At 46.3% G+C, this 24,142-nt stretch overlaps 1 protein-coding gene and 1 long non-coding RNA gene across 4 annotated transcripts; both read left to right on the top strand.

The window, feature by feature from the left end:
* Positions 1–4: 4 nt before the first annotated feature.
* LOC135425684 (uncharacterized) lies at positions 5–1,070 on the top strand. Its single transcript, XR_010435698.1, has 2 exons — positions 5–47; positions 469–1,070. It is a non-coding gene; the product is annotated as an uncharacterized LOC135425684 (long non-coding RNA).
* A 525-nt stretch (positions 1,071–1,595) lies between these two features.
* On the top strand, positions 1,596–10,665 carry LOC135425685 (ATP-dependent DNA helicase PIF1-like). Of its 3 annotated transcripts, XR_010435699.1 has the most exons (7): positions 1,705–1,848; positions 2,497–2,601; positions 3,158–3,245; positions 3,787–3,932; positions 4,909–5,100; positions 5,440–5,580; positions 6,007–8,844. XR_010435699.1 is itself a non-coding variant. In XM_064678238.1 (6 exons), the coding sequence occupies exons 2-6, from the start codon at positions 2,551–2,553 to the stop codon at positions 10,584–10,586; spliced, it is 507 nt and encodes a 168-aa protein (XP_064534308.1). In that variant the 5' UTR covers positions 1,596–1,848; positions 2,497–2,550; the 3' UTR covers positions 10,587–10,665. The 3 variants fall into 3 exon arrangements, 2 of the variants coding, with proteins under 2 accessions (XP_064534308.1, XP_064534307.1); XM_064678238.1 differs by lacking the exons at positions 5,440–5,580; positions 6,007–8,844 and adding an exon at positions 10,557–10,665 and having other exon boundaries at positions 1,596–1,848; XM_064678237.1 differs by lacking the exon at positions 6,007–8,844 and having other exon boundaries at positions 5,440–5,595.
* Positions 10,666–24,142: the final 13,477 nt, after the last annotated feature.

The raw sequence follows: 24,142 nt of genomic DNA on the forward strand, positions 1-24,142 counted from the left end.
AAGGAGTGGGAACGGGAGCGTGCTGCGGAGAAGGAAAATTCCAGGGGGTGGGTGCCGAGAAATTTGTCCTTCCCTTGCCCTGTGCTCTGCACTTAGCAATGGGTCAAGTGCAGAAGTTTCCTGGGGACCCTGGGAAATGATGCCGGGTCTGCTAAGAAAAGTGGGGCCAAGGGAGCAGGACCTGGGTCTGCGAGCGTGGGAGAAACAAGGGCCGGGTCATCCTCTGCCTCCAGGAGGGAGGGCAGCAGGAAAGGCCACGGACTAAAGCACTGAAGTGCCGTTCCCCAGGGAGCCCCTGCCCAGCACTGAACTTGCTTGTGCACTTGCTGTCCCTTTGCCAGCGGAGCCGAAGCGTCGGGTGCGGGTGCCGGGGGGATGGAGCTGCCAAGGACAAACTGGGAGGGTGTTTGCGAAGGAAGGGGGGAGAAGGAGCTCTTGATGTGCTTTTTTTACTTCTTCATCCCACAGAATTGCCACGAGAGGAAATACTTCAGAGGGGCTTCCCTCCAGCTAAGCCCTGAATATGCCAGGAGGTTTCAGCCGGGAGGAAAGGAGCTGTGGAAGAAAAGCAGCCTAAAAATAGCCAGCGGGGATCATCAGGTTTTCCAGCCAAGAAGAACAAGGAGAGAGATGAGGGAATCGGGTTCCAATTCCTAATGATTTGGTGGGTGCAGGAATGATTTGTGTGTGTTTTCCAGTCCCTTTTGATTCCTGAGATGATTTGAAAATGATGGCTTTAGCAATCAACTAAATCGGAGGTGTTGTTTTTGAGAGGAAATGATGCCAAATAAATGCAGAGTTTTGGGTCAGTTTTTGGGATGATTTGAGTCAGTTTTTGGGGTCAGTTTGGGGTCATTGTTTGGGGTGATTTGGGTCAGTTTTGGGTCAGCTTTTGGGGTGATTGGGGTCAGTTTTGGGTCAGCTTTTGGGATGATTTGGGTCAGGTTTTGGGGTCAGTTTTGGGTCAGCTTTTGGGGTGATTTGGGTCGGTTTGGGGTCAATTTTTGGGGAGCACTGGGTGTTACTGGGGGTTGTTGGGGAGCACTGGGTGTTTACTGGGGAGCACTGGGTGTTACTGGGGGTTGTTGAGGAGCACTGGGTGTTACTGGGGTGCACTGGGAGAGCAAATGAAAAATAAAGGGAATAAAAAATAACCGAAATAAAAAAGGAAATATAAAATAGAAAAGAAAATTAAAAAAAAAAAGGCAAAAAAACTAAAAAGGAAATAAAATGAAAATGAAATAAAAGAGAAAAAAAAAAATAAAAAGAAACCCCTTCTTGGGCACCCCGTTTCCTCTCCTCCCCCCCCCCCCGAACCGTAAATTTCGGGGTCATCACCCCTCAAATGTGAGAAGGGGACCCCAAAATGTGGGTGAGGGAACCCCAGGGAGCCGAAAAAGTGGAGGGGGAGCCGCAGTAAGAAAGCGAAGCCGGGCGGTCGGGCGGCGGGGTGGGGGGGGGAGCCAAGGTGGCGACGCCGGCGCGTGCGCAGTCGTTGGAAAGACGCCGGCGATCACGTGGTAACTGAGGGCAGCCAGGAGAGGGACCGGCGACGCATGCGCGGTGGCTCTCGTGCCGGCGCAGCGCTCCCTGGTCGAGTTAAGGGCCGGTTCCGGCGGCAGGGCGGGACTCGCGGTCTCCCGTCCCTCCCGGGGTGTGTGTGGGGGGAATAACATGAAGATTTTTTGGGGTGAAAGCGCAGAAATTAGCGAGGAGAGGCGCTAATTTGGGTAAACTCGGTCACCGGAAGTAGAGAGCGACCGGAAATCCTCCAAGGCCCCCGGCCCTGGGGCACCCATAAAAATGATGTCGAAATAACTAATGAGAGACGCTTGCAACAGCTATCAGGTGAACTCCCTGGTGGAAACTGCTGGCTCTGGGGCTGAGCTCTGAGTGGATACAGTGGGGATACTGTGGTGTCAGGAAGAACTAGTGTTCTGTCATGCACTGCAGCACCAGTCAAAGCTCTGTGTGTTGGAGTTCGGCTGCCTGGGGAAAAATTCAGTTTTTTTGTTAAATATTCAGTGTCACTTCTTGGTATGTAATAGACAGCAAGCTCATTGATTGCTATGAAACAGGGTTGGTCATTTATTGCCTTCACACCTCTGCTTTTTCTTTCTATAGCATCTTATTAAGGGCTTTCTCAATTTTTGCCTCCCTTTCTGGCAATATTTTCTGGATACTTCCTTTAGTGATCTGATGTTGGCAGCAAATGAAACTAGTCATATGCTCAAAATGCTGGCTGCTCAGTTCTTATTTACTGCTGGCCTTTGATTCCTGTGCCTTTTCATGCTCTGCAAATTCTGTTGGGAAGAGAGGCAATAGTGAGCTCTCTGTTGTTAGATGTGACAAGGTTTGTGTGAAGATGTCCTAGCAGCAGAGCAGAATGGATATTAAAAGAGAAATTGCTATTAGAAATAAATGCTGAGCCTCCTGTCATGCTGTGTATAATGTGTTCAACAGCTGCAATTTGTTATGTCTTTCTTTCCTTAACAGAAGTGCACACATTTGAGGCTTTGGATAGTGACCCAATGCTAGTGAAGTTAATTGATGCTCAAGTGTCCTGTGGGTGGTAGAGTTGAGCTGAAGCTTGGAGCTCAGGTAAGTATGTGTACATACACATGGAATAGAACAGCAGATCAAATGGTATAAGAAAAATAAAGGAATATCAGATAAATATATAGAGTAGATTAATACACAGAATGCAGATTCAATATAGAATGTCTATGCCAGGCCAACAGAAGATTCTGTTCCAATCTTTTATATTTTCTCTGCTTGGAATCTTATCGAAACAGAAAATGAGTTTGATTTGAGTGTAGTCCATGTCTTGGGGACAATGATGATTGCTGTGACTTTGACACACTTTTCCAATCAGGTTTAGAAGCTTTCAGTAGCAGAGAGCATAGGCAGCTCATAGCTGTGGATGGAAGCAGCTCAAGTGAAGTGTTCAATGCTGTAAAATAGCTGGGAATCCTAGGAAGGAAAGGCTATGAAATAATTTCAGTTGGAGATGGTGCTCTCTCCTGCAGTAGGCAGGATAGGATGATATGGTCCTATCAGCCTGATGTGCTTATGCTTCCTGGAAAGAAGCTTAACTGCAGGTGGCTGAACAGGCTGAAAACCCAGTGCACTGAAGGATTTTTCTTTTTCTCTGTAGGTGATGCTAGCAAAGAATCTGGATGTGTCTCAAGGGCTGGTGAACGGGGCACGAGGCGTTGTTGTAGGATTTGAAAGTGAACAGAAGGGTAAGTGAGCTTCTTGATCTCTTGTTGAAGGAAGAGGGGGAAAAATAACAAAACGATTTTTCATTGATGGCTGATGACTTCTCAACTTTGTTTACTGCCTGGTAAGAATAATTAGAGGGAAAGCAGGGAGGAGATCTCTGCAGGCTTGGGGCTCTCACCAGCTGTGATGTCATGCACTGCATCAGCTGTAGCTATCTATGGGCCTCTTGTGTTTGCTTTTCTGTGTTGTCTAGATGTGGGTGCTCATTTGCATTTCCTGTTTTCTTTTGTTCAAGCAAGTTTTTGTTTGTTTTTTCTCAAAGAATAATGTTCTGCTACCTGCAATGTGTATTTTTCTCTGCATCTCAGCTGATAAATTACCTGGCTTTAATTCTCCTGCCTTAAGTAGGTGCCAAACATCATTTCAGTGCATGCTATTTACTGTCTGCGGGTTTAGGTTTGGTTTAGGAGGGGGGGAAAAAAGTGTTCTTAGGCTGCTGACTTCCTGGCTTTTGAGTGTCAGGAATACATCTCTGTTTCTCTCCTGCTCCCATTCCTACAGGGCTGCCTAAGGTGAGGTTTCTCTGTGGGGTCACACAGGTCATAAGAATGGAGAAATGGGTCTTCAAAGGACCATCAGGAGTTCACCTGAGTCGTCAACAGCTGCCTTTAAAGTTGGCATGGGCCATTTCCATTCACAAGAGTCAGGTGGGTGTCCTTATACAGCTGTCTAAAGACTTGCACACCATCATAAACCTTATTTCCTGGGTGAGCTTGCATTGCTGGTAAAACAGAAGGGAAAGCTGAAAGGCCCTTGTTGGGGGGGGAACTCCAGAATATGTGTGTTTAGCTGCACCTCTTCTGCTCATGATACCTGCCTATAGGGTCACAGATGGACTAGATACACTGCTGGAGTTTCCATGGGGTGCTGCCATCTGCATAGTTGGTGTTGGACTATAAAGCAGCATTATTTACCATTGTGGGCTGATGAGAGCAGTGTTTCCTTGAGAGTCATCAGCACTAGAGACCCTGAGGTTTACAGTATAACTGAGGCAGCTGCCAGAGCCACAGCTCTCTTTGGGCTGATGGTGGTGTGTGTTTGGTTTTTTTCAATGTAACAGTGTAACTTTCTCAAAGTTCCTTGCCTTCCAGAAGGCTTCATACACTTTGATGAATACTGGTCTTGGAAACCTGTGAGTTTGTTCCCATGCCACTGCTTATTGTTCCTGTGCCACTGTTTAAACCAGGGCAGGCTGTAAATTCTGCTGTGCCCAGGACAGCCCTGCAGACAGGCCTAACCCAAACTCTCTGATCTGCCTGAGGACTGCTTGAGAATGGTGACTGCTCTAGTTAACTACTAGGAGTGAAACCAGCAGGATTTCTTTCCCTGCTGTGTTGATTAGATGGGATTTATGGAGTTTCATGCAACAAGAGGTTCTCTGGAGTTAGTGGATTCTACTATCTGCTAGCAATTTACTGACAGTAGGAAACTGCCTTTCCTTTCTGATTCTCGTCTTTTAATCAGTTACACAGTAAAACAAAAGACTTCTTTGTTTTTTTCTTTTTTTTTAATCAAGCCCTTACACCAAGAACGGTACCTTTGACAGACTCACAGGTTAGTGTTGGTACAGCACAGTGTTCTTGTTTGTTTGTTCTGTAACAAAGTTCTCTGTGTCTTTGGCAGGGCATGTCTTTAGATTGTGTGGAAATCTCCCTGTCTCGTGTCTTTGAAAGTGGGCAGGCTTACGTAGCCCTCTCCCGAGCCCGCAGCCTTGCAGGTCTCCGTGTTCTGGATTTTGACCCAAAAGTAGTGAGAGCTGATCCTTCTGTGCTGCACTTCTATAGACAGCTGAGGCGTCATCAGCTTTTAACCCAGGTAAAGAAAAACCTCATGCTAGCAAAGCCTGCTTTGTGCTACCAAGATGAGAGGTGTTGGCCCTGAGATGCTTCTTTTTCTTCCTAAGCAAGACCATTCAAATTAAAACTTGTAGTGGCAGGAGAGATGAAACTGCAGAGAGAGCATGTGGCAGGGCAGCTCTTGGTGGTAAAATAGCTACAGTAGTTTTGGGATTGTATAAAACTACCTGGCACTGTGGGTGAAAGGATAGGTTGAGATTCTTTGGTCTTCCTCTTGCAGTAAGGAATGAAGGGGAAGTGGGCACAAAAGAAATCTGTTCCTTTTTTTTTTTTTTTCATGTCTTCTTTCTCCCCAAAGGATTCACTACACACCTATTCAGATGCTGATGAGAAGGAGAATGTGAAATGCAGCTGATAATGTTCTCCTGGTTTCTGTGAAGTGTCAGCACAGACAGCTGAGATGCAGTGATCTTGCTATTGAGTATATTTGATAACACAGGTAAAGTCAAAGGAATTTTTTTAGCTGTTTGCTTCATTCAGCTGACTCTGGATATATAGAAGTGTAGAGGATTGGTTAGAAATGCGAGGACATATGAACATGGCTAAGGCTATGGGTGAGCTGCTAAAGTATAAGACGCAGTCTGACTAGGCCCATGAGAAAGTCTGAGATAGCAGGGCCGTGAGAAAGCAGCAACGTCCTTGGGTATTCTAAATTGAGCTGAAGAACAGGAGCTAGGCATTACCAAAACAGAGACACTTAACGAGCCACCTGTGTAAACAATGAAAGACAGTTAAGATGATATCAGCACCTAACTGAGCACCAATAATGAGCCTAATTTCTGTAATATTCATGAACCTATTATAGAGTGTATATTAAGCTGTTGTCAATCTACAATAAACGAAGTTCCTGGATTCTCACATTGAGGTGTCTAGAGCTTTCCGTCGCGACATAGAAGTATCCCCACCTTGTGCCTCTGGAATTTGGAAGGCTTCTGCAGCCCCCTTCTGAGCCCACAGACCTACGTAAGCACTTCTGTGTCACAGATGCAACTCTAGCAAACAAAATGACTGAACAAGGATGTTCCTGAAGGACTTTCCTATGGTTCTATCCTGCCTGCCTAGTTGCATTTAATCCTCCACATATATAGACTGAAACTTGTGTCCCTTTCTTCAAGTATACCACTGTTGTGAGATGGAAGGTGTCCGGATGGATTGGACCAGTTCACAGGAGCTGCTGACACAAGGGAAAGCAGTGCTAAGTATCTGGAATACACACTTGATTCTTCTGCAAGCAAGGAGCTGGGCTATTACTTTACAGCATGCTGAGGTGTTCCAGATGCTTGACACCAGGAGGCTTTGCAAAACTTCCTCCACAAGCAGAACTGCCAGTTACATATTGCTTGTTATGCTGATATGTAGTGTTTTTATTAGTCTGTTGCATAAGATGTGATTTTTATTTTTTTAACCCTCTGAGATGAACTGGCACTGTTTAAAGACAGGAGGAATTCCTACATCTTATACCTGTAATTATGGAACTACAAGAATTGTGAAGTTCTGTTACTCCATTAGGGAGAAGATGGGTACTGGTGAGAGTTCCTCTTGTTAAAACATGAGGCTTGCTCAAATGAAAGTTGTCCCTGGAAAAAACCTGTCTGACTAATAAGGTGGAAGTTTAGTGTGAAATAGGGAATAATGGCTATGGACATGTGAAGTGAGCTGTAATGTCACCTGTTTCAGCAAAAGCAGAGATAAGCAGAACTAATATACTGTCTTAATTAAGGCAAAGCTTTGGTCTTTGTATTTTAGCACTTTGTTTAAAGCTTAAGTGACTTGTATATTTTAAAATGTTTAACATCTTAAAACATGACATAACATTCAGCTGGAACTCATCTCTTTCAGGGTTATGTCTCTAACAAAACCTCTGCTGTGTGAGTGAGTTGAAAGTCACTTCTTGGCAGCTGCTCTCCTTAAAGCCAGGAAAGGATGTTGATTAGCCAGTGGTTAATATAGCAGAAAACAGTTTTAATAGGATTTCAAAATGCATATTTTAAGTGGGGGTTGAGGGTTTTTTTTCTGGGCTTGAAAGGTAGAGTTTTGGAGGGAGTCATAGTAGAAGACAGAAGTGTGACTATTATTCAGAGGGGCTCTTAATGTATCAGCACATTGTTTCTTCAAAGAAGTCTGGTGGGGAGTGGATGAAGTAGCTGGAACCTGTGGAAGACAAGCCCTTTCCCCCTCACACTGCAAGCTGTAAACTTTTTAAATTATTTTTTTTAAACAACACATCCCAATTCTTTGAGCTGGATGTAAGCTGTTTGTCCACCTTGGGGAGAAACTGAAGATTAACTTCTCCCTGCCCACACAGCTGGCAAGGAGGGTGCTGGCACACTAAAGCATCATTTCTGGTGCAGATGAGCACTGAGGTGTGATTGTTTGGCCTGCAGCTTCCAGAGCTTCCACTAGAGCTGGGTGAGGGCCTGACTGTTGCAGGCTGTGTCCCCCAGCTGACAGTGCCAGTACCCAGGTGGGGTGCCCATGAGCACGGTGTGCTCAGATTCAGCCCCCTCCTCCTGTGGTAGGACACAGGGGGTGCAGGTGTGGCAGGCTGGCTCTAGCCTTTGCTTGGACACCTCTTGTTCCCCCAGCTGCTGTGTCCCCATCTTGAAGCACTCTTGCTCTTTCCTCATGCTGCTGTTCTGCAGTGGGTGCCTTGGCACAGAATCTGTGCTGTGCCACTCATGCCTCCTGTGTAATTCCAGCTGTGCCTCAATGTGCATCCTCCACCTTGGTGTGGGTTGAGTTTTTGCTTTTGTTCACCCCCCATGCCCCTTGTGCAGGTGGCAGAGGCTGTGGGTACCCTGATCATCAGGGCAAGGCTGTCCAGGCAGGCAGGGATGCCCAAGGGGTAGCCTTAAAGCCTGTATGCTTGGTCAGGGGGCTGGGCTGGGTCCAGTTTGCACTCTTTTTAGAGATGGGATGCTGCAGTATGAGGGCTTTGTGTTGCACTGGAGGTTGAGTTGTGGGATCTGAAATGCCCAGAATGTCAGTGGGTTTTACTCTTGGGGTAGACGGCTAGGAAGGATATGCCAGGCATGTCCAGTCATACACAATACATTGATTTACTGACAGGTTGCATAAGAGTGATGAGATAATGCAGGCTCAAATCCTTTAACATCTCTTAAAAAGTTCCTGTATTGCTGCAATGAAAAGATAACTTAGAGTGTAGGAGTGGTGATTATGCAAATAAACTTCTAATTGTGATTTTAAGAAGCAACTCACTTGACTGTAGTTTTCCTGGATATAGGGACTGAAATCTTTCCAGTTGTGTGGCAGTTTTTTTGGTGCCAAGCTGAGGTTTGAGATAAAATGCTAAACAGAACTTAAAGCTGGAAAGGCTAATCAATATTTCATGTTAGTATTAAATATACATGAAATATTGTGGTTGCCTTCTCAATGATGGAACTGTGGGAGCAGAATAGTGGTGGCTTTTGAAGGGCTGGAGCTGTTCTGAGGCCAAAAGGGGTCTGTCTGTGTAAATTTTGGATGTTCTTACTTCCAGCTAAAGCAGATGTAGGGAGGGAGGCTGTGTCTGGAGGCTGCTATTTAAATCAGAAAAGAAGCAGTCAGGACAAATCTGAGCTGTCAGGCTCTGTCATGGCTCCCCTTCAGTCAGGGTTGTGATGAGGCCTTTTTTAACAGAATAATACTTCCATATATACATGAGGTAAAAATCTTGTAATACAATAAATATCCCTTCTTCCAAGTTTTCCATAATGTGTTGATTTTTCTTTCAGAGGGACAGTCTGTCGCTAGAACCCAGTATAACAACATGGGATTTTAAGGAACTCTTTATTGCGGTAATTGTACTGCAAGAACAGAGCTCCTTCTCTCTTCATTAGTCAGTAAAATGAAGAAGAATCTGAAGGCTGAGCAGCTTTTTATACAAGGCTACCACAAAGCCATCCTCAAAATGTCTGGTGCTGCTGTTGCTTTCACCTACTGAAGCAAGGTGGGCTTAGCAGGCTCGATTCTTGTAAGGACAATTCACGTGGCTCGTGGCAGAGCAAGCACCTGTGCCATTCTCCACTTACACAACCTAGAGTTCATGCTTCTCCCCTGCCCCTCCATGGATCTTCTCCACAGGCTGTGGTCCTTCAGGGAGAAGTCTGCTCCACCACGGTCTTGCTGGGGGCTGCAGGGGCACCTGGAGCTCCTCCTCCACCTCTGACCTGGATGATCGTTTCTCACACATTGTCCCCCCCACTCTGCAGTTTTTCCCCCTCTGTCTGTTGTTACCACCAGTGCCAGTGAGGGGCTCAGCTGTGCCCCGTGGTGGGGTTGTCCTGGAACTGGTTGGAATTCACTGTGTCGGGCACGGGGCAGCCCCAACCTCTCCTCACAGAGATTCCCAACGCATGTGCACAGGCACCTCATACACCAAGTGTGTGAGCATCTTTCAAACTGCCCCACCACCCTTGCCTGCAGCAGTTGGGTGGTTGGATATCCTGGGATACAGAGGAAAGGCTGGAGGTGCTGTGGTAGGTGAGGGGGAATGGCTGGTGATGGAGGAGCTGCCATGGCCATGGGGCACCGGGCAGGAGCTGGCCTGGGGTGCAGCTGGAGCCCAGCTGGTGGGAGAGGCACTCCATGAGGGCACATGGCTGTGCAGCAGGGGCCTGGGTCCCTGTGGAAGAGGAGGCTTCCATTACTGCACTCCCATAAACATGGGGAATTAATATTGTCCTCTGCTTTCACAAACTGAAGAGCAAGAATTTAAGCTTGGTGTTTGCCTTAACTGCAGCTATCATTAAGTGAATTAAACTAAGAGTTAGATACATAATTGGTATTTCTGTTACCACAAAGTACAACCATTCTCTTTTCAAATACATTAAACAATAAGAGACTGCTTTATACCAGCTAAAGCTTCATAATACTTTTATGTGTTATTGGAAGCATAATTCACAAGCAGAGTGTTATTAAAACCTTACCAGCTTCCAGTTTAAATCTTTGTACAGTGATTTAGCGCTCTTCTCGTTTCTTTATGTGACATTTTCACCATAATTAAACATGAATGTGTCCTCAGAGTCTGTACCCACAAGTCCTGTGAGTGCAGGAAAGGCAGCAACAGTCCTGTTGATCTCAGATGCTGTAATAAGATTGTGTCCAGGAATTAGATCTTCATATCCAGAGTTGCTCTGAATAGATGAAACAAATACTACTCTTAAGTGATGGAAATAGAGTACATTATAGGTTATGTTATGAATGCTAATAATGTAATTTTTCTCACAGATATTAAAAGTTTCTCATTTTGTATTATGCCACTCTGTGACATGCAATTGTCTTCTACTGTTGAATCTAAGCAGCTCTATTATTAGCCTGAGAAAAGACCTGAATTGCTAGAGATTGCATTTAGATGTGTAAAATCTCTATTTCGCTGCTTCCTGTATAATTATTTTATGCTTGTTTCTATTACAGATTATAAGGATGTTGGATGGAATTTTTTAGCTAAACTACTGACTAGGATATAATGTATGAAATCTGGTTGTAAAAGCAAAATAAGTTAATAAAAAAATCTAAGAGTAAAGTTTTTCACTTATAATTATTGAATAGTGCACTAGCGGAATTTTTTTATTTTTTTATTTTTTTATTTTTTTTTTTTAATTTGGTATGGTGTTGGTGCAGAGGGCTGTCAGATGTGACAGAGAACCTATGAGAACACTTCTGGGATGGCAGCTGGGTAGGCACCAGCAGCATCCTAACTGGTACCCTGTGCCCATGTGTGGGCAAACAGATTAAGCCTGCAGTGTTCAAAATGTAACTGTAACACTTTTTTTACTAAATTGTTTATTACAGTCCCTTTGCAAGAAGGTAGAGCTATGATAAAGATGCCTCTGACAGAAGTTTGACTAAGATTTTTAATTATAATTATTTCTTTTATCACATGGAGTTTGGCATTTTGGGTTTTTTTCTCTTATTTCTCAAAATGTATGTTTTTTGTCACCAAGTAGGGGAATATGTACACAAACCACACTTTTCATCTACTCTTCTCAAGCCACTGGGCTATATCAGTTTTCTGTGGGGGTACATAATTTTTTTTTTTTTTCAATTATTAACACCCTGAGAATTACAGGGAGATTTGCCCAGACTTTGTTGGAGGTTAGGAGCTGGTCCAGCTCTTTAAAGATTCTGGATCTTGTTTTGTTTATTGAAAGATCTGTGATTCCCTATCATCAAATATCAGCTTAGAGAGGGTATAATGTATTTTGAAGACAGTGCTAGACAGTAAAAATATTACTAGAACTTCTTAAGGTTATTCCAGCAGCTCATAATTCACAAAAGTGAGGCAACACATATCTTTTAGTATTTCCAGGTGAAGGCTGGACAGACTTATTAAACATAATAAATGTCAAAAATATTTATGTGGATTAGTGAGAATAACTTGGATTAAAAAACAATTTTTAAAGTTTGTAATTTATCTTGGAAGTTGTACATATGATCAGCCTGGTTTTAAGTTGTTCCGTAAAAACATTCCTGGTAAGCTACCTTCTTGTTTTTATTGGATTAGTGGGACTCCTTCTAATAAAATATTTGACCATACTAACACCAGGTACTTTCAACTGACACTTTGCAATACAAAGTAAATTTTAAAAAGAAATCTTGAACACAGTATTCATCACTGTACCAAGTGGTGACAACTCCAAGTAGCATGCTGATTTAGAGTAGTTCCCAAGCATATTTGCAGATTCAATATGCATATGGGTCTTTGGGATGAGTAAGAGATCTAGTGTGTTCCAAAAGTGCCTGAAAGAATCACAGAATCAACCAGGTTGGAAAAGACCTCTGAGATCATCAAGTCCAACCCTTGATCCAACCCCGCCGTGGTTCCCAGGCCATGGCACTGATGCCACATCCAGTCTCTTCTTAAAAACCTCCAGGGATGGTGAATCCACCACCTCCCTGGGTTATGGGCTGGTTATGTATTCTTAGATTTCATCCCAAACAAGTGGCAAAAGACACAAAAAAACCTTGATAAAACTCATCAAAAGGGAAGACTTAACAATTACTGTGGAGCCTAAATAGAAGAGAGGATTTTGCAAATGAATTAGATTCTGCAGTGGTCCCTTTCCTTCAAAATGATCTATTTTACTTTTACATTATGGAGCCCCCTCATTTATTTCCAGAGTCCATTTCTCCCCCTCTTTTCCTAAGGTGTGGCTATGTTGTGAATAATTGATGCTTCTGCGTAGAAAAATATTTTCTTTATCATGTTGCAGAGTTTGGACTTCCACCAACCCATTAACTCAAAATAAACTCATAAGCATTCTCCTGTCTGATCAGTGTCTGCATAGTGACATTTATCAGGAGAGAGAGAGAGACACAAGAAATAGTCAGCGACTGGAGATTCTTACAGATTGCAATAGTGACACTGTAATCTTGCTCGTTCCCTCCCTATACCTATCACCCCCTTTTCCAATCTCTATATTGTGTGTGTCTATATTGTGTCTATATTTAGACACAGCTAAAACGACTGTTAGAAGTGTCCCTTGACATGTGTTCAAATCCAAACCACAGGTATTAAAATTCACTTGAAAAAACAACAACAACAACAACAACAAAAGACAATTTAAGCATTTTCTGGTTCCGGGACATACAACAGAAAAGACATCACCATTACTAAGCTCATTTCTGAGGTCAACAGATGGTCTTGCTACATTTAGAGTCCTTGGAAGTTGTTTGCTCTGTTCTTTGTTACAGAAAACACCTTGGAAGTAGATTCAAAAGACTGTATCCAGTAGACATGATCCAGTAGACATGATCTGAATTAGAAATAATAAAGGAGAGTCTGATGTTATCACACAGTATATTTCATGCATCCAGTCGGTGGCAGCAGCCCACAGATGCTTAGGCTAGAGATGCTTTAGTAAATAGAACAATTTGCAGCATTGTGTGAGCCATCAGCACAGCATAATAAAACCTCACGGAGGTATGTGGTTATACCTTTTTCTGAAAAAAGAAAAAAAATTTGAAAAGCACAAAATAACTTCTTATCTGCAAGAGTTCATTAACAACTGCCAGCTATGTATCATACAAGTGAAAGGAAGAGTTCTTTAAATGGGAACTTACAGAGGTACCATGGCACTTGAGTAATTAATACTGTACCCTTGTATCAACTATCTCTGCGTCTTGTTTAAGGGAAAAAATACCACACACTTTTTTCTTGTCATGGTTTTACACTGCCATCCAACACCTGACACACACAAATGATCGATATTTAGCATCTGCTCCCCACTCTGGTCACATCCATTGATGATCCATTCAGAGTTAACTCCTTGCAATTATCATAACAAAGACTGGGGATAGACATGCATACGTGGTACTAAAACTGAATAACCACAAAGTATTTCGCACAGGCATTCTCCAATTTTCTCTTCCATTTATGGATAATAACACTATTTGCAGAAAGGGCAGCAAAACTTTTCTCCGGGGATTTATTTATAACACACAGTCTTGCTTACTCAAATGTAAATAACAGGCACCGCGACCCGTCTGTAGCCAGGGTCTGGGCGTGTGCCCGCGTTGGAGACCCCTGTAAGCAGGGCGGCAGCCTGTTTGGCTGTTGAATGGTTTAGGATACAGGAATCTCTTCCCTGAGGTTAAAAAGCCTTTTAATACATGGTATGTTCTCCGTGTGTTAGTACTTCTCTGCTACAATCAAGTTACTTTTCAAACTCTTTTTTCATAAGCTTAGCGAATTGCATTCATTCTGTCCTTCACAGTAGGGCTTTTTTTCAAGCATTCAGACAATCTTTGTGGCTTTCTTCTTACACCGCCTTCATTTCTCTTCCACTGTTAGAAACACTTGACACCTGACTTGTAAGCAATATTCTAGTACTGCCTTCATTAAAAAAATTGCCTTCCTATTCCTACACACTGCCTTCCTGAATAGATTTTAAAAGTCTTCTTAATCCTGTTTACCTCACACACACAACAGTGTGTTGACTCAGTTGTTCAACATGACTTATAAGCACTTTTCAAAGTTGCTGTTTTCAACGATACTGTTCTCCCCTCCATACTTAAAAATTTTATTTTTTAGACATACAGCTCTTCATGTGAATATATTAAAACAGCAGCTAACTGCACGGGTTTATTCTCTTTACCAAACTATCCATGTTACTCTGTGTGACTTCAGCATCATTATCTGTCATGCTGTCAAATTTCTGTGTCATCTGCATATTTTGTCCATGGTGATTTTATATTTAAATCCAGGGGATGCATAAAACTGGCATCACTTTTCTTTGAGTGCTTTCCTTTGGAAGACACAATTTTAAACAGCCTCACTGGATGATTATTTCTCACTGGCAATATTTTTCTAACCCATCAGTTCCAGACTGTATGTGCTACAGTGCCAGCTATTTTAAATGAGCAGTAGCATATTGAGCTCGCTAGATTAACAAGCTAACAGTTAAAGCATATGATATCTCCACAGTAGGATTACACCTGTAATCTCTCAAAGAGTTAAATTAGGCCTATTGTCTATAAATTACTTGTATTAATTTAATTCTTCATCACTGAAATCCTTTGCCTTTTTCCTCTATTGCACCTGGATCATGTCAGGTTAACAGGCCCTTTAACTACAAGTCCTTCATAAATATTCCTAAGTTATTCACAGGCTTCATGCTTCTGTAATTTCCCGAGCATTCCAAAATTCATCTCAAAAATCTGGTTAGTGGGTGTGAAGTGCCTCAGCCAAAGGCCGAAAAGGGTGCTCTGGACGGTCACCAAGGCCCCCTGAGGGTGCCCTGAGGGAGACGGGACGGGGCGGGGCGGGGCGGTCGCCATTGGCTGCTTTTCCCGCCCTCCCCCCAGCCCCCTCAGCCGCCTCAGCCCCCTCAGGCGCAGTGTCCCGGCACTCCCCGGTCCGTGAGGCGCGCGCAGGTAAAAGGCGCTTTGGAGAAGCTCAATAGAAGGTTGTGGAGTCGCTCTAGAGAAGATTTTGGGCTGTTACAGGCGTAATACAGTGTTCAGCAGCAGCGTCAGAAGGGCAGCACGGTCTTTCAGAGGAGTTATTGAGGAAAAAGCTTCTTGAACTTCGTCACCCTTGGTAAGGTAAGACAAAGGGGACTAAGAGTTTCAGAGAGGTAAAGCTGAGGGAACTTGGAAAGCACATGCAGGGGATGTTTTGAGGGAAGATCTCAGGTAAAGTGTGAGGGACAGACTGAAAATCTTGGAGGGAAAAGCTGAGTAGGGGACATTTTGGGGGTCAAAATATGTGGTGTCCCGAATGTCACTGAGGGGTTTTGAGGGTCACAAGAGGAGGAGGCTGGTGCCCCCGGTTTCACTGAGGGGAAGGAGGATGTGCTATGTGTCAGAGGGGCAGGCAGGTTTCCCGCATGTTGCTGAGGGGAGAGGCAGGTGCCCGATGCGTCCCTGAGGATCTCTGAGGGGGAAGAGGGTGCCCCGAGGGCTAAGCGGGTGTCTCCTGTGTCCCTTTAGGGGCTGTGAGGGACACAGGGCGAAAAGTGTGCTCCGAAGGGTTACCGAGGATCCCTGAGGGTGCCCTGAGGGAGACGAGACGGGGCGGGGGGGGCGGTCGCCATTGCGCTGCTTTTCCCGCCCTCCCCTCAGCCCCCTCAGCCCCCCCAGCCCCCTCAGCCGCAGTCTCCCGCCGCTCCCCGGTCCGTGAGGCGGGCGCAGGTGAAAGGCGCTTTAGCGAAGCTCGATAAAAGGTTGTGGAGTCGCACTAAGGCAGATTTTGAGCTGTTACAGAGGTAATACAGAGTGTTGGGCAGCAGGGTGTTTCAGTAGAGTTATTGAGGGAAAAGCTTCTTGAACTCCGTCACCCTTGGTGAGGTAACACAGAGGGGACTGAGAGTTTCAGAGAGGTAAAGCTGAGGGAACTTGGAAAGCCCATGCAGGGGATGTTTTGAGGGAAGATCTCAGGTAAAGTGTGAGTGAGGTGAAGTGTGAGTAAGGTGGTGAATAAGGCACAAACGCCGCCGGTGACACAATCAAGTGCCAGGGCAGAATTAAGGTTTATTACAAAACAGTTTGGTTTAAATACAGCGCTTAAGCATGTCACATGATCTTCCAAACAATGACAATCAAGTATTGACTGAGCATGTGTGAGAACGTGGAAAACTACAACTCCCATAATTCCTTGCCACATCTCCCCTTCTCTAAATAATTAACAAATTGTAAAACAATACATTTTTTAAACATCCTTAATGTAACCAATCTTATCTTAACTGTTTATAAAAACCAGGACCTATCATCACAAGGCCTTTATTGAGCTGTTTACAACTTTATTGGTTCGTGCAATATTCAAGCAACCTTGAATTACTCAGGGTTTGTAGATGTGTAGAATCTTTTATCTGAGGGTAATTTTGTGTGATTGGGTAAAGGCATCGTCTTTATTTGAAAGGGAAATGTGTTGGGTTGTAGATGTTGTGTTTGAAGTAGTGTTGTTTGAGGTAGTGTTGTTGAATGAGTGTTTAAGATATCTTGCTGTAAAGTGTATTTGCATTCACACACATACATATCTCCACTCAACTTTCTCATTCACATTCCGGTGGCCACTGTTTCATTCTCTCCTAACACATGCATTCTTAAACCCTTTATTGTGTTTGAATCATGGAGTTTTGGGTTTGTATTGGTTACTGTTTGTGTGTTTCTTTTGCTTCTGTTTATTTATTGCTTCTTTGTGATTGTTCCTGTTTTGAAGAAGTATTAATGTAGATTTACACATATAGGGACCAGACCCATATCTCTTTCCCTCCCCTTTTTGTGTTTTTACAGCATGTTTCTCAATGTGTGGTGTGTTCCTTTTACTATTGTTGGTTATGTTTCTTCAAATCCAATTTCTTCACTCATTTTCTCTGATGATTGTTTCAGTTGTGAGGGAGGGCTAATATAAGGCCTGACACATTTAGAAGAGATCCTTTGTAATTTGGTACCCTTGGATACACAGGCATATATCCTCCCTCAAGTTCTGAGATGTACTGGTCCTGACCATTGCCTAGATATTAGATTTTTAATCATAACTGGTGCTTTGGAAGATGAAAGTATTTGAGTTTTATGTTGGTATTCATACCTGCTATGGTTTGTATCATCACGGTTTAAGAAATTTAGAACATATGATGCTTTCCATAAGCGTTCCTGGGGGCTATATACCAACTCCCCTCTTTTTTGGCTTTGAAGCATTTCTTTTAGTGTGCAGTGTGCTCTTTTTACAATTGTTCTGTGGGTGTGGAATGGAATATCCTCTGATTTGTGAGATCTGTTTTAGCTTTTGTTGAATAACATACAGGATCATTGTTTCTGTTTATGGTTTTTGGAATGTTTGAAATTGCAAAACAAATTAGTATTTGGTAGTATCTTTTGCCTTTTTCTAGTGTGTTGTATTATTCTATCTGGAATGTGTGTGAATGGATGTGTCTTATGTAAGAGTTAGATTTTGTGTGATTAACAAGGAATTATGTGGTGTGTATTTTTCTAGGTAAATGAGGGTTAGTGAAATCTCGAAGGAAGGAGGCTTCGAGATGTGAAAGTAGCATAGCATGAATCAATTATAACCATTCATAGGTTAATTACAAAACAATTTAAATGTCTTGCATATATGAGTAAGTTGTAAAACTTATACAGAGTCCCGGTCCGCGGTTTGTACCTTATTGTTCCGTTGTCTTCTTTAGTTTGTCCAGATGTAGATGGTCTTAGTGTCCCATTTCCTTACTACATCTTTCGTTGTGTAGTTTTCTTTGTATTGGAGATTCCATTGTTGGTCCTGTTAAATTTTTTTTTGGAATGTTTTACAGTCCCCATTTCTTAATAATATCAGTTAGAGCAACTGTAACCAGGTTTAATTCAGTCTCTCAGGTATTGCAATTTACAAGCAGCTATTTTGCACTCTTGTTGACATTATGTATGTTGTTCTGTGATAGCAAAATGTTTTGAGAATGTTTGAATGTAACAAATATGGGGATGTTTAAGATTCTATACTTATTATTTGAATAACATTGTTATGATAATTGCACGTATGTGGATGTATTTGAGAATTTAATAACTTCTAATAACTTTTATTTTTAATAATTCAAATAAAGCTACTGAGAAATTAATGAAAAAATAGGGAAAAAAATTTTAAAGCTGTAGTGTTCTGGTTTTGTGGAAATAAATGTTTTTGGTTAAAATGACACCAATTTACATAGTGAAGGGCAATAGCAAGAGCTTGTAGGCAACAAAGAGAATTTTTCTCTCTCTTTACACTAAGAAGGTTTCAAATCTTCTTTTTCATCTTGAGTCCAGCAATTGATTGGTAATCAGCATGCAATCTATGCTGAAACAATCTGTGGGTAAATTTATTTAATTCAAATTTATCTCCCTAGTAAATTGCTTATGTTGCTCCAGTTTTTATAATATGTGTAGCAATTTTGTTTGCTGATTGATAAAAGGTTTATCTTGCGTTCTTTAGCATAGCTAGAAGAATATGAAACTGCTAAACCTAATGAAAGTTTTGTATCAGCCAGTTTTATATTTAAAAAATATGAATTAATGAATATATTGGGCTTTAAAATGGTGAGATGCTAAATTTTATTCCATGTGTAAATGTTTTTAAACTATTTTCTACCCTTTATTTCTATTGTTAAGAAAACAATTTACAGTACTTTTAAGAAAACTGATTTGAAAACAATAAAGAAAAAACCACAAATGTTAGAAGTAAAATTTATATTTTCTTGAAAATGTAAAATGCAGTGCTATGAGTGAATAGTTAACAAAGTTTTAGTTCGCTATGTTTTGCTTTCTTTTTCCCATACTATGTAAGAAAGGAGATTTTGAGTGAGAGATGAGAGGGGTTTGCTTGTTGTTTTCCTCACCAAAAGGCAAGTCACTTGTTTGTTTAGCCAAAGAGTTAGTAGGAAAGTTTTTATAGGAACAGGAATAGTGGTAGAAGATGACAAAATCTAATTCCACCCAGTTGTTAAGCAGTAAACCATTGTTATGTTTGAGGGGCAACACATTATTTCTTGTTTTGCAAAGGCAATTATGCAAGAAGTGGTTTTTATCCTTTTCTTTAACTCAAAAAAGTCATTTGTAAAATCTTGGTTTTCAAAAATTCTAATCTTTTTGCACTCTGAGACAGGGGTAAAAAATATGAAAATCCATTTTTCTCTACTTTGAGAGATTGATAGATTAGTGCAAGGGTTTTTGTACGTAGCAAGGCTGTGTTTATATGGTTTTCTAGTGTTGTGGAAATGCATCACCTCTTTTTTAAGGAAAGGCCACTGTATCATGGATTTAGGGCTATTTGTTTCTTGGGCCACTTGTGGGTTTAGCTGCAATGAAACTGCCTTTGGGAAAAATCCACTGTTAATTGACTTCCTCTTTGACTGAGGCAGCCTCTGTTCTACAGAATGGGTGATTTCAGTGGGTCCAATGAAAACAGGGTTAATGTCTGGGCTATTGCTGGTTACGATGTCTCTGTTTTGTTTTGGGGGTGCTAGTTTAAGAAAACTTGTTAAACAGGTTTGGATGTTTTTTAAGAGCCATTGTGAGGTTACATCTGTTCTGTTGTTAAAAATGTTTGATACTTCTGTCTTTGCCTCCCATTCTAATTGTTTAATTTGAGTATAGGCCAATTTATGCACGTTTGTGTTTTGAATGGATTTGGAGGTGTGTATTGCTGTATGTTGCAGCCTTGTGAGGCATCTTTGGGCTTGTGTTGTATGAGGGATTTGTTTGTTTTGCTTTATCAAGGCTTTTGCAGTGACTGTGTGTAAAGGGTTATGTGTTTCTGCAGTTGAAATTGTAATTGGTTGTTTCTTTGCTACTTGTTTAGGTTTGGCTTTCCATGTTGTGTATGGCATACTGTCTAACAGCATTTTAAAATAGTGAGAAGTAAATACTCGATTTAGGGTCCCTCCTAGTATTTCTATTCTTCCCCCCTGTAACACAAAAGAACCTTTTATAATAGTAGATAATTTGTCAATTAGTAAAGTTGTCCTTTTGTGACTTAGTAAGTTAAATATGGTAGCTGATAGATGTATGTCTGCTGTGTTTTGCAATGTTACCCTTAGATTGTTGGTTGTGTCAGTAGGTGGATTGTGTTGTTCCAGCTGAAATTCTCGCAGCATAAAACCAGCAGCTGCTATTGTTAGCAACGTAGCCAATATATATATTGTCCATTTTAACATTGGTAGCTTTGACTTCACTGATGGTCTCGGCTTGGGCCGAGGAATATGTTTTGTGTTTTGTGTGCTTTCCCACTCTGTATTCTCTTCTTCGAGCTGAAGTAGTAGCTGTAGCCATGTTTGCTGTTCTTCCTCTTCTGCAGGATCCAAAACTGCTTGTCTTCTATCTGGTTCTCTCATCTTGCTGAGTTCGGTTTGCCACAGCTCGGCTAAGATTTCTAGGGTGTCAATTTCTAATCTTCCTCTTCCATCAGGCCGTCTTCGGCATAGAAGCTGTTCTGAGGCTGGCAAGGGCTGTGGGTTGGTTTCTTGGTAGGAGTGCCACGGTGGTGTTTTAACTGTTGTGCATTTGTTGGCTGTTGGTTGAACTGGTGGTGACGGAAGAGGCACTTTAACTTGCGCCTCATGACAGGAGTAAGCTGGCTGTGTCCATTGTTCTGCAGAAGTCTCATGGCAACTGCGCGGCCAAAGAGAGTTACTGGACCCCCCTGACCCCGCAACAGCAGTCCATCCGTTGCCCCCTCGTCGCAGCCCCTGCAGCTGATGCTACTGCTGGTGCCCTAACCCAAGTGAAGTTTGGAGGGATTTGTGGAGGTGGGGGGACCTGTGGGAGGGTGGGTGGGTGGGTAGTGGCTTGGAGATCTCCCTCTGGGGGTGTAGGGATGTTTCCCTTCTTGGGGAGGAGCTGCTGTTTCTCAGGCTCAACTGTGTCCTCCTGCCTTGGCAGAAGCTGTCGGAGAAGAAAGAAGAGACTGGAGTGCAACTTCGAGGCAAGAGCGAACAAGAAGAGGAGCAGCGTCAAGCTGAAGAGGGGGCAAAACAGAGACCCTCTGGGCAAAGGCCCCTCCCTTGGCATCCCCGGGGCAGGGATCCCAAAGAGTCCGGCGGGCAGCTTCCGGCTGCGCCGGCCGGCTTGGCGCTGGGCGGACCTCCCTGTAAGCAGGGCTGGGTCCTTTGCTTTGCTTGGCGTTGGCCTTTTGCCATCGCGCTCCTGTGGCTGCCCGGAGAGAGGGGCAACCGCCCTGTAAGGAGGGCGAGAGTGCCCGCCTCCGCGCCCGAGGGGGGACACGGAGCTCTCCCGACCCCCGGCCCGCCCGCCCCGTAAGCGGGGCAGGGCTTTTTCCCTTGGCACCTTTGGTGCCTGCTGGCGGCCCCTGGCCAGAGTGACCCCCCGTAGTCGGGGTGTGTCACGGCCTGTGTCCCTTGCCCCTCAGCACGCCGAGGCCCTTCTGGCCCGCGCGCAGCCCGGGGCCACTAACGGGCTTCTCTCCGTCCTCGGGAACAGGGGGCGAGCCCGAGGCTCTCCTCCCCTGCTCGGCGGCAGGGCCGGCTCCCCACGGCTTGGCGCACAGAGCTTGCTCCCTCTTCTGGGACGTTCCCCCTTTGTGTCCTTGTCCCGTCGGTGTGAGTGAGCGAGCGAGCGAGCTGGTCCCTCCTGTAGCCCCCGTAGAGATGTAGGCAGCGTAGCTTAGACTTCCCAGGAGGGAAAGAGGGGCTCTGTGTGCCAACCCGTGGGGAGTCAGCCCCGCTGCCGAGCAGGAGAGGAGAGCCTCGGGCTCGCCCCCTGTTCCCGAGGACGGAGCGAAGCCCGTTAGTGGCGCCGCGGGGCCGCCGGTCCTGCTGGCGATGTGCCAGCGTGGGCCCCCCCCCGTCCTCGGGGCTGGGGCCCTGTCCCTGCCGGCCTTAGGCCGCGAGGCCGTTGCTGGGAGTGCCGGGCCTCGGGGGGGGCGGCCCCCTAAGTGGGGCTTTGTGCGTCCCCCCTGCTCGGCGGGCGGTTGGAGGGACCCCCTGTAATCAGGCGGGTGTCCCGCGGGGTCCCCCGGCCTCTCACGGGCGTGGGGCTGGGCGTGTGCCCTCCCTGCCCTCGGGGCCCAGCTCAGGGCCTTAGGCCACGAGCCCCAGTGCCTGGCCCTTGAGCCAGGTACTTGATGCCGCGGGGGAAGGCCGAGCTCCGTGGCTCCCTGGGTGTGGACCCGCCTGTAAGCAGGGTCCGGGTCTGGGAGCCTTTGCGCTCCCTCAGCTGGCAGCCTGTGCGGGGCGACCGCCCCGTTAGCGGGGAGCGGGTCAGGTGCCCCCCGAAGCGGAGAGAAGGAGCCTCCGTAGGCCTTTGGGCCCAGGGCCCCCCTGTAAGTCGGGGTCAGTGCCCTGGTGTCCCAGGCCCTTTGTGGTCCAGGCAGCGGCCGGAGCCCCCTGTAAGCAGGGCGGCAGCCTCTTTGGCCGCTGCTTCGCGTGCCCAGCTGCCTTTGCCCAGAGGGCCCGGCTCCCCGCAGCGGGTGGGACTGCGCCGTGCGTCGCCGTGGTGAGTCCAAGTGAAGCTTGGAGAGTTTTGTGGGGGGAAGTGGGGGGGCCTGTGGGTGGGCGGGGAGGGTCTTGGAGATGTGCCTCCGGGGGCGTGGGGTCCGGGTTGCCTTGGTAGGGAGGAGCTGGTGTTTCTCGGGCCCACCTGCCTCCTCCCGCCCTGGCAGAAGCCGTCGGAGAAGAGAGCGGAAGAGGCGTCGCGCGGGACGGCAGCGCCGGCGCGGGAAGACGCCGCGGTGAGAGCGGCTGAAGTTGGGGGGTGGTGTGGAGGTGTGGGGGTCCTGCGAGTGGGCGGGCGGGTGGTGGCTGGGGCAGCTGCCCCTGGGTCCTGCTTTCCTTCGGTGCAAGGACTCGGAGCTTCTGAGTCCGAGCTGCGTCCTCCTGCCTTGGCAGGAGCCCTCCGAGAAGAAAGCAGAGCCGTGGAGCGGGACGGCGAGGCAAGAGCGAGGAAGAAGAGCGTCGGCTTCGCGCTCAAGAGGGGGCGGGAGAAAGGCCCTCTGGGCAAAGGCCCCTCCCTTGGCATCCCCGGGGCAGGGATCCCAAAGAGTCCGGCGGGCAGCTTCCGGCTGCGCCGGCCGGCTTGGCGCTGGGCGGACCTCCCTGTAAGCAGGGCTGGGTCCTTTGCTTTGCTTGGCGTTGGCCTTTTGCCATCGCGCTCCTGTGGCTGCCCGGAGAGAGGGGCAACCGCCCTGTAAGGAGGGCGAGAGTGCCCGCCTCCGCGCCCGAGGGGGGACACGGAGCTCTCCCGACCCCCGGCCCGCCCGCCCCGTAAGCGGGGCAGGGCTTTTTCCCTTGGCACCTTTGGTGCCTGCTGGCGGCCCCTGGCCAGAGTGACCCCCCGTAGTCGGGGTGTGTCACGGCCTGTGTCCCTTGCCCCTCAGCACGCCGAGGCCCTTCTGGCCCGCGCGCAGCCCGGGGCCACTAACGGGCTTCTCTCCGTCCTCGGGAACAGGGGGCGAGCCCGAGGCTCTCCTCCCCTGCTCGGCGGCAGGGCCGGCTCCCCACGGCTTGGCGCACAGAGCTTGCTCCCTCTTCTGGGACGTTCCCCCTTTGTGTCCTTGTCCCGTCGGTGTGAGTGAGCGAGCGAGCGAGCTGGTCCCTCCTGTAGCCCCCGTAGAGATGTAGGCAGCGTAGCTTAGACTTCCCAGGAGGGAAAGAGGGGCTCTGTGTGCCAACCCGTGGGGAGTCAGCCCCGCTGCCGAGCAGGAGAGGAGAGCCTCGGGCTCGCCCCCTGTTCCCGAGGACGGAGCGAAGCCCGTTAGTGGCGCCGCGGGGCCGCCGGTCCTGCTGGCGATGTGCCAGCGTGGGCCCCCCCCCCGTCCTCGGGGCTGGGGCCCTGTCCCTGCCGGCCTTAGGCCGCGAGGCCGTTGCTGGGAGTGCCGGGCCTCGGGGGGGGCGGCCCCCTAAGTGGGGCTTTGTGCGTCCCCCCTGCTCGGCGGGCGGTTGGAGGGACCCCCTGTAATCAGGCGGGTGTCCCGCGGGGTCCCCCGGCCTCTCACGGGCGTGGGGCTGGGCGTGTGCCCTCCCTGCCCTCGGGGCCCAGCTCAGGGCCTTAGGCCACGAGCCCCAGTGCCTGGCCCT

This window comes from Pseudopipra pipra, chromosome 21, assembly GCF_036250125.1.
Source record: "Pseudopipra pipra isolate bDixPip1 chromosome 21, bDixPip1.hap1, whole genome shotgun sequence".
NCBI lineage: Eukaryota > Metazoa > Chordata > Aves > Passeriformes > Pipridae > Pseudopipra > Pseudopipra pipra.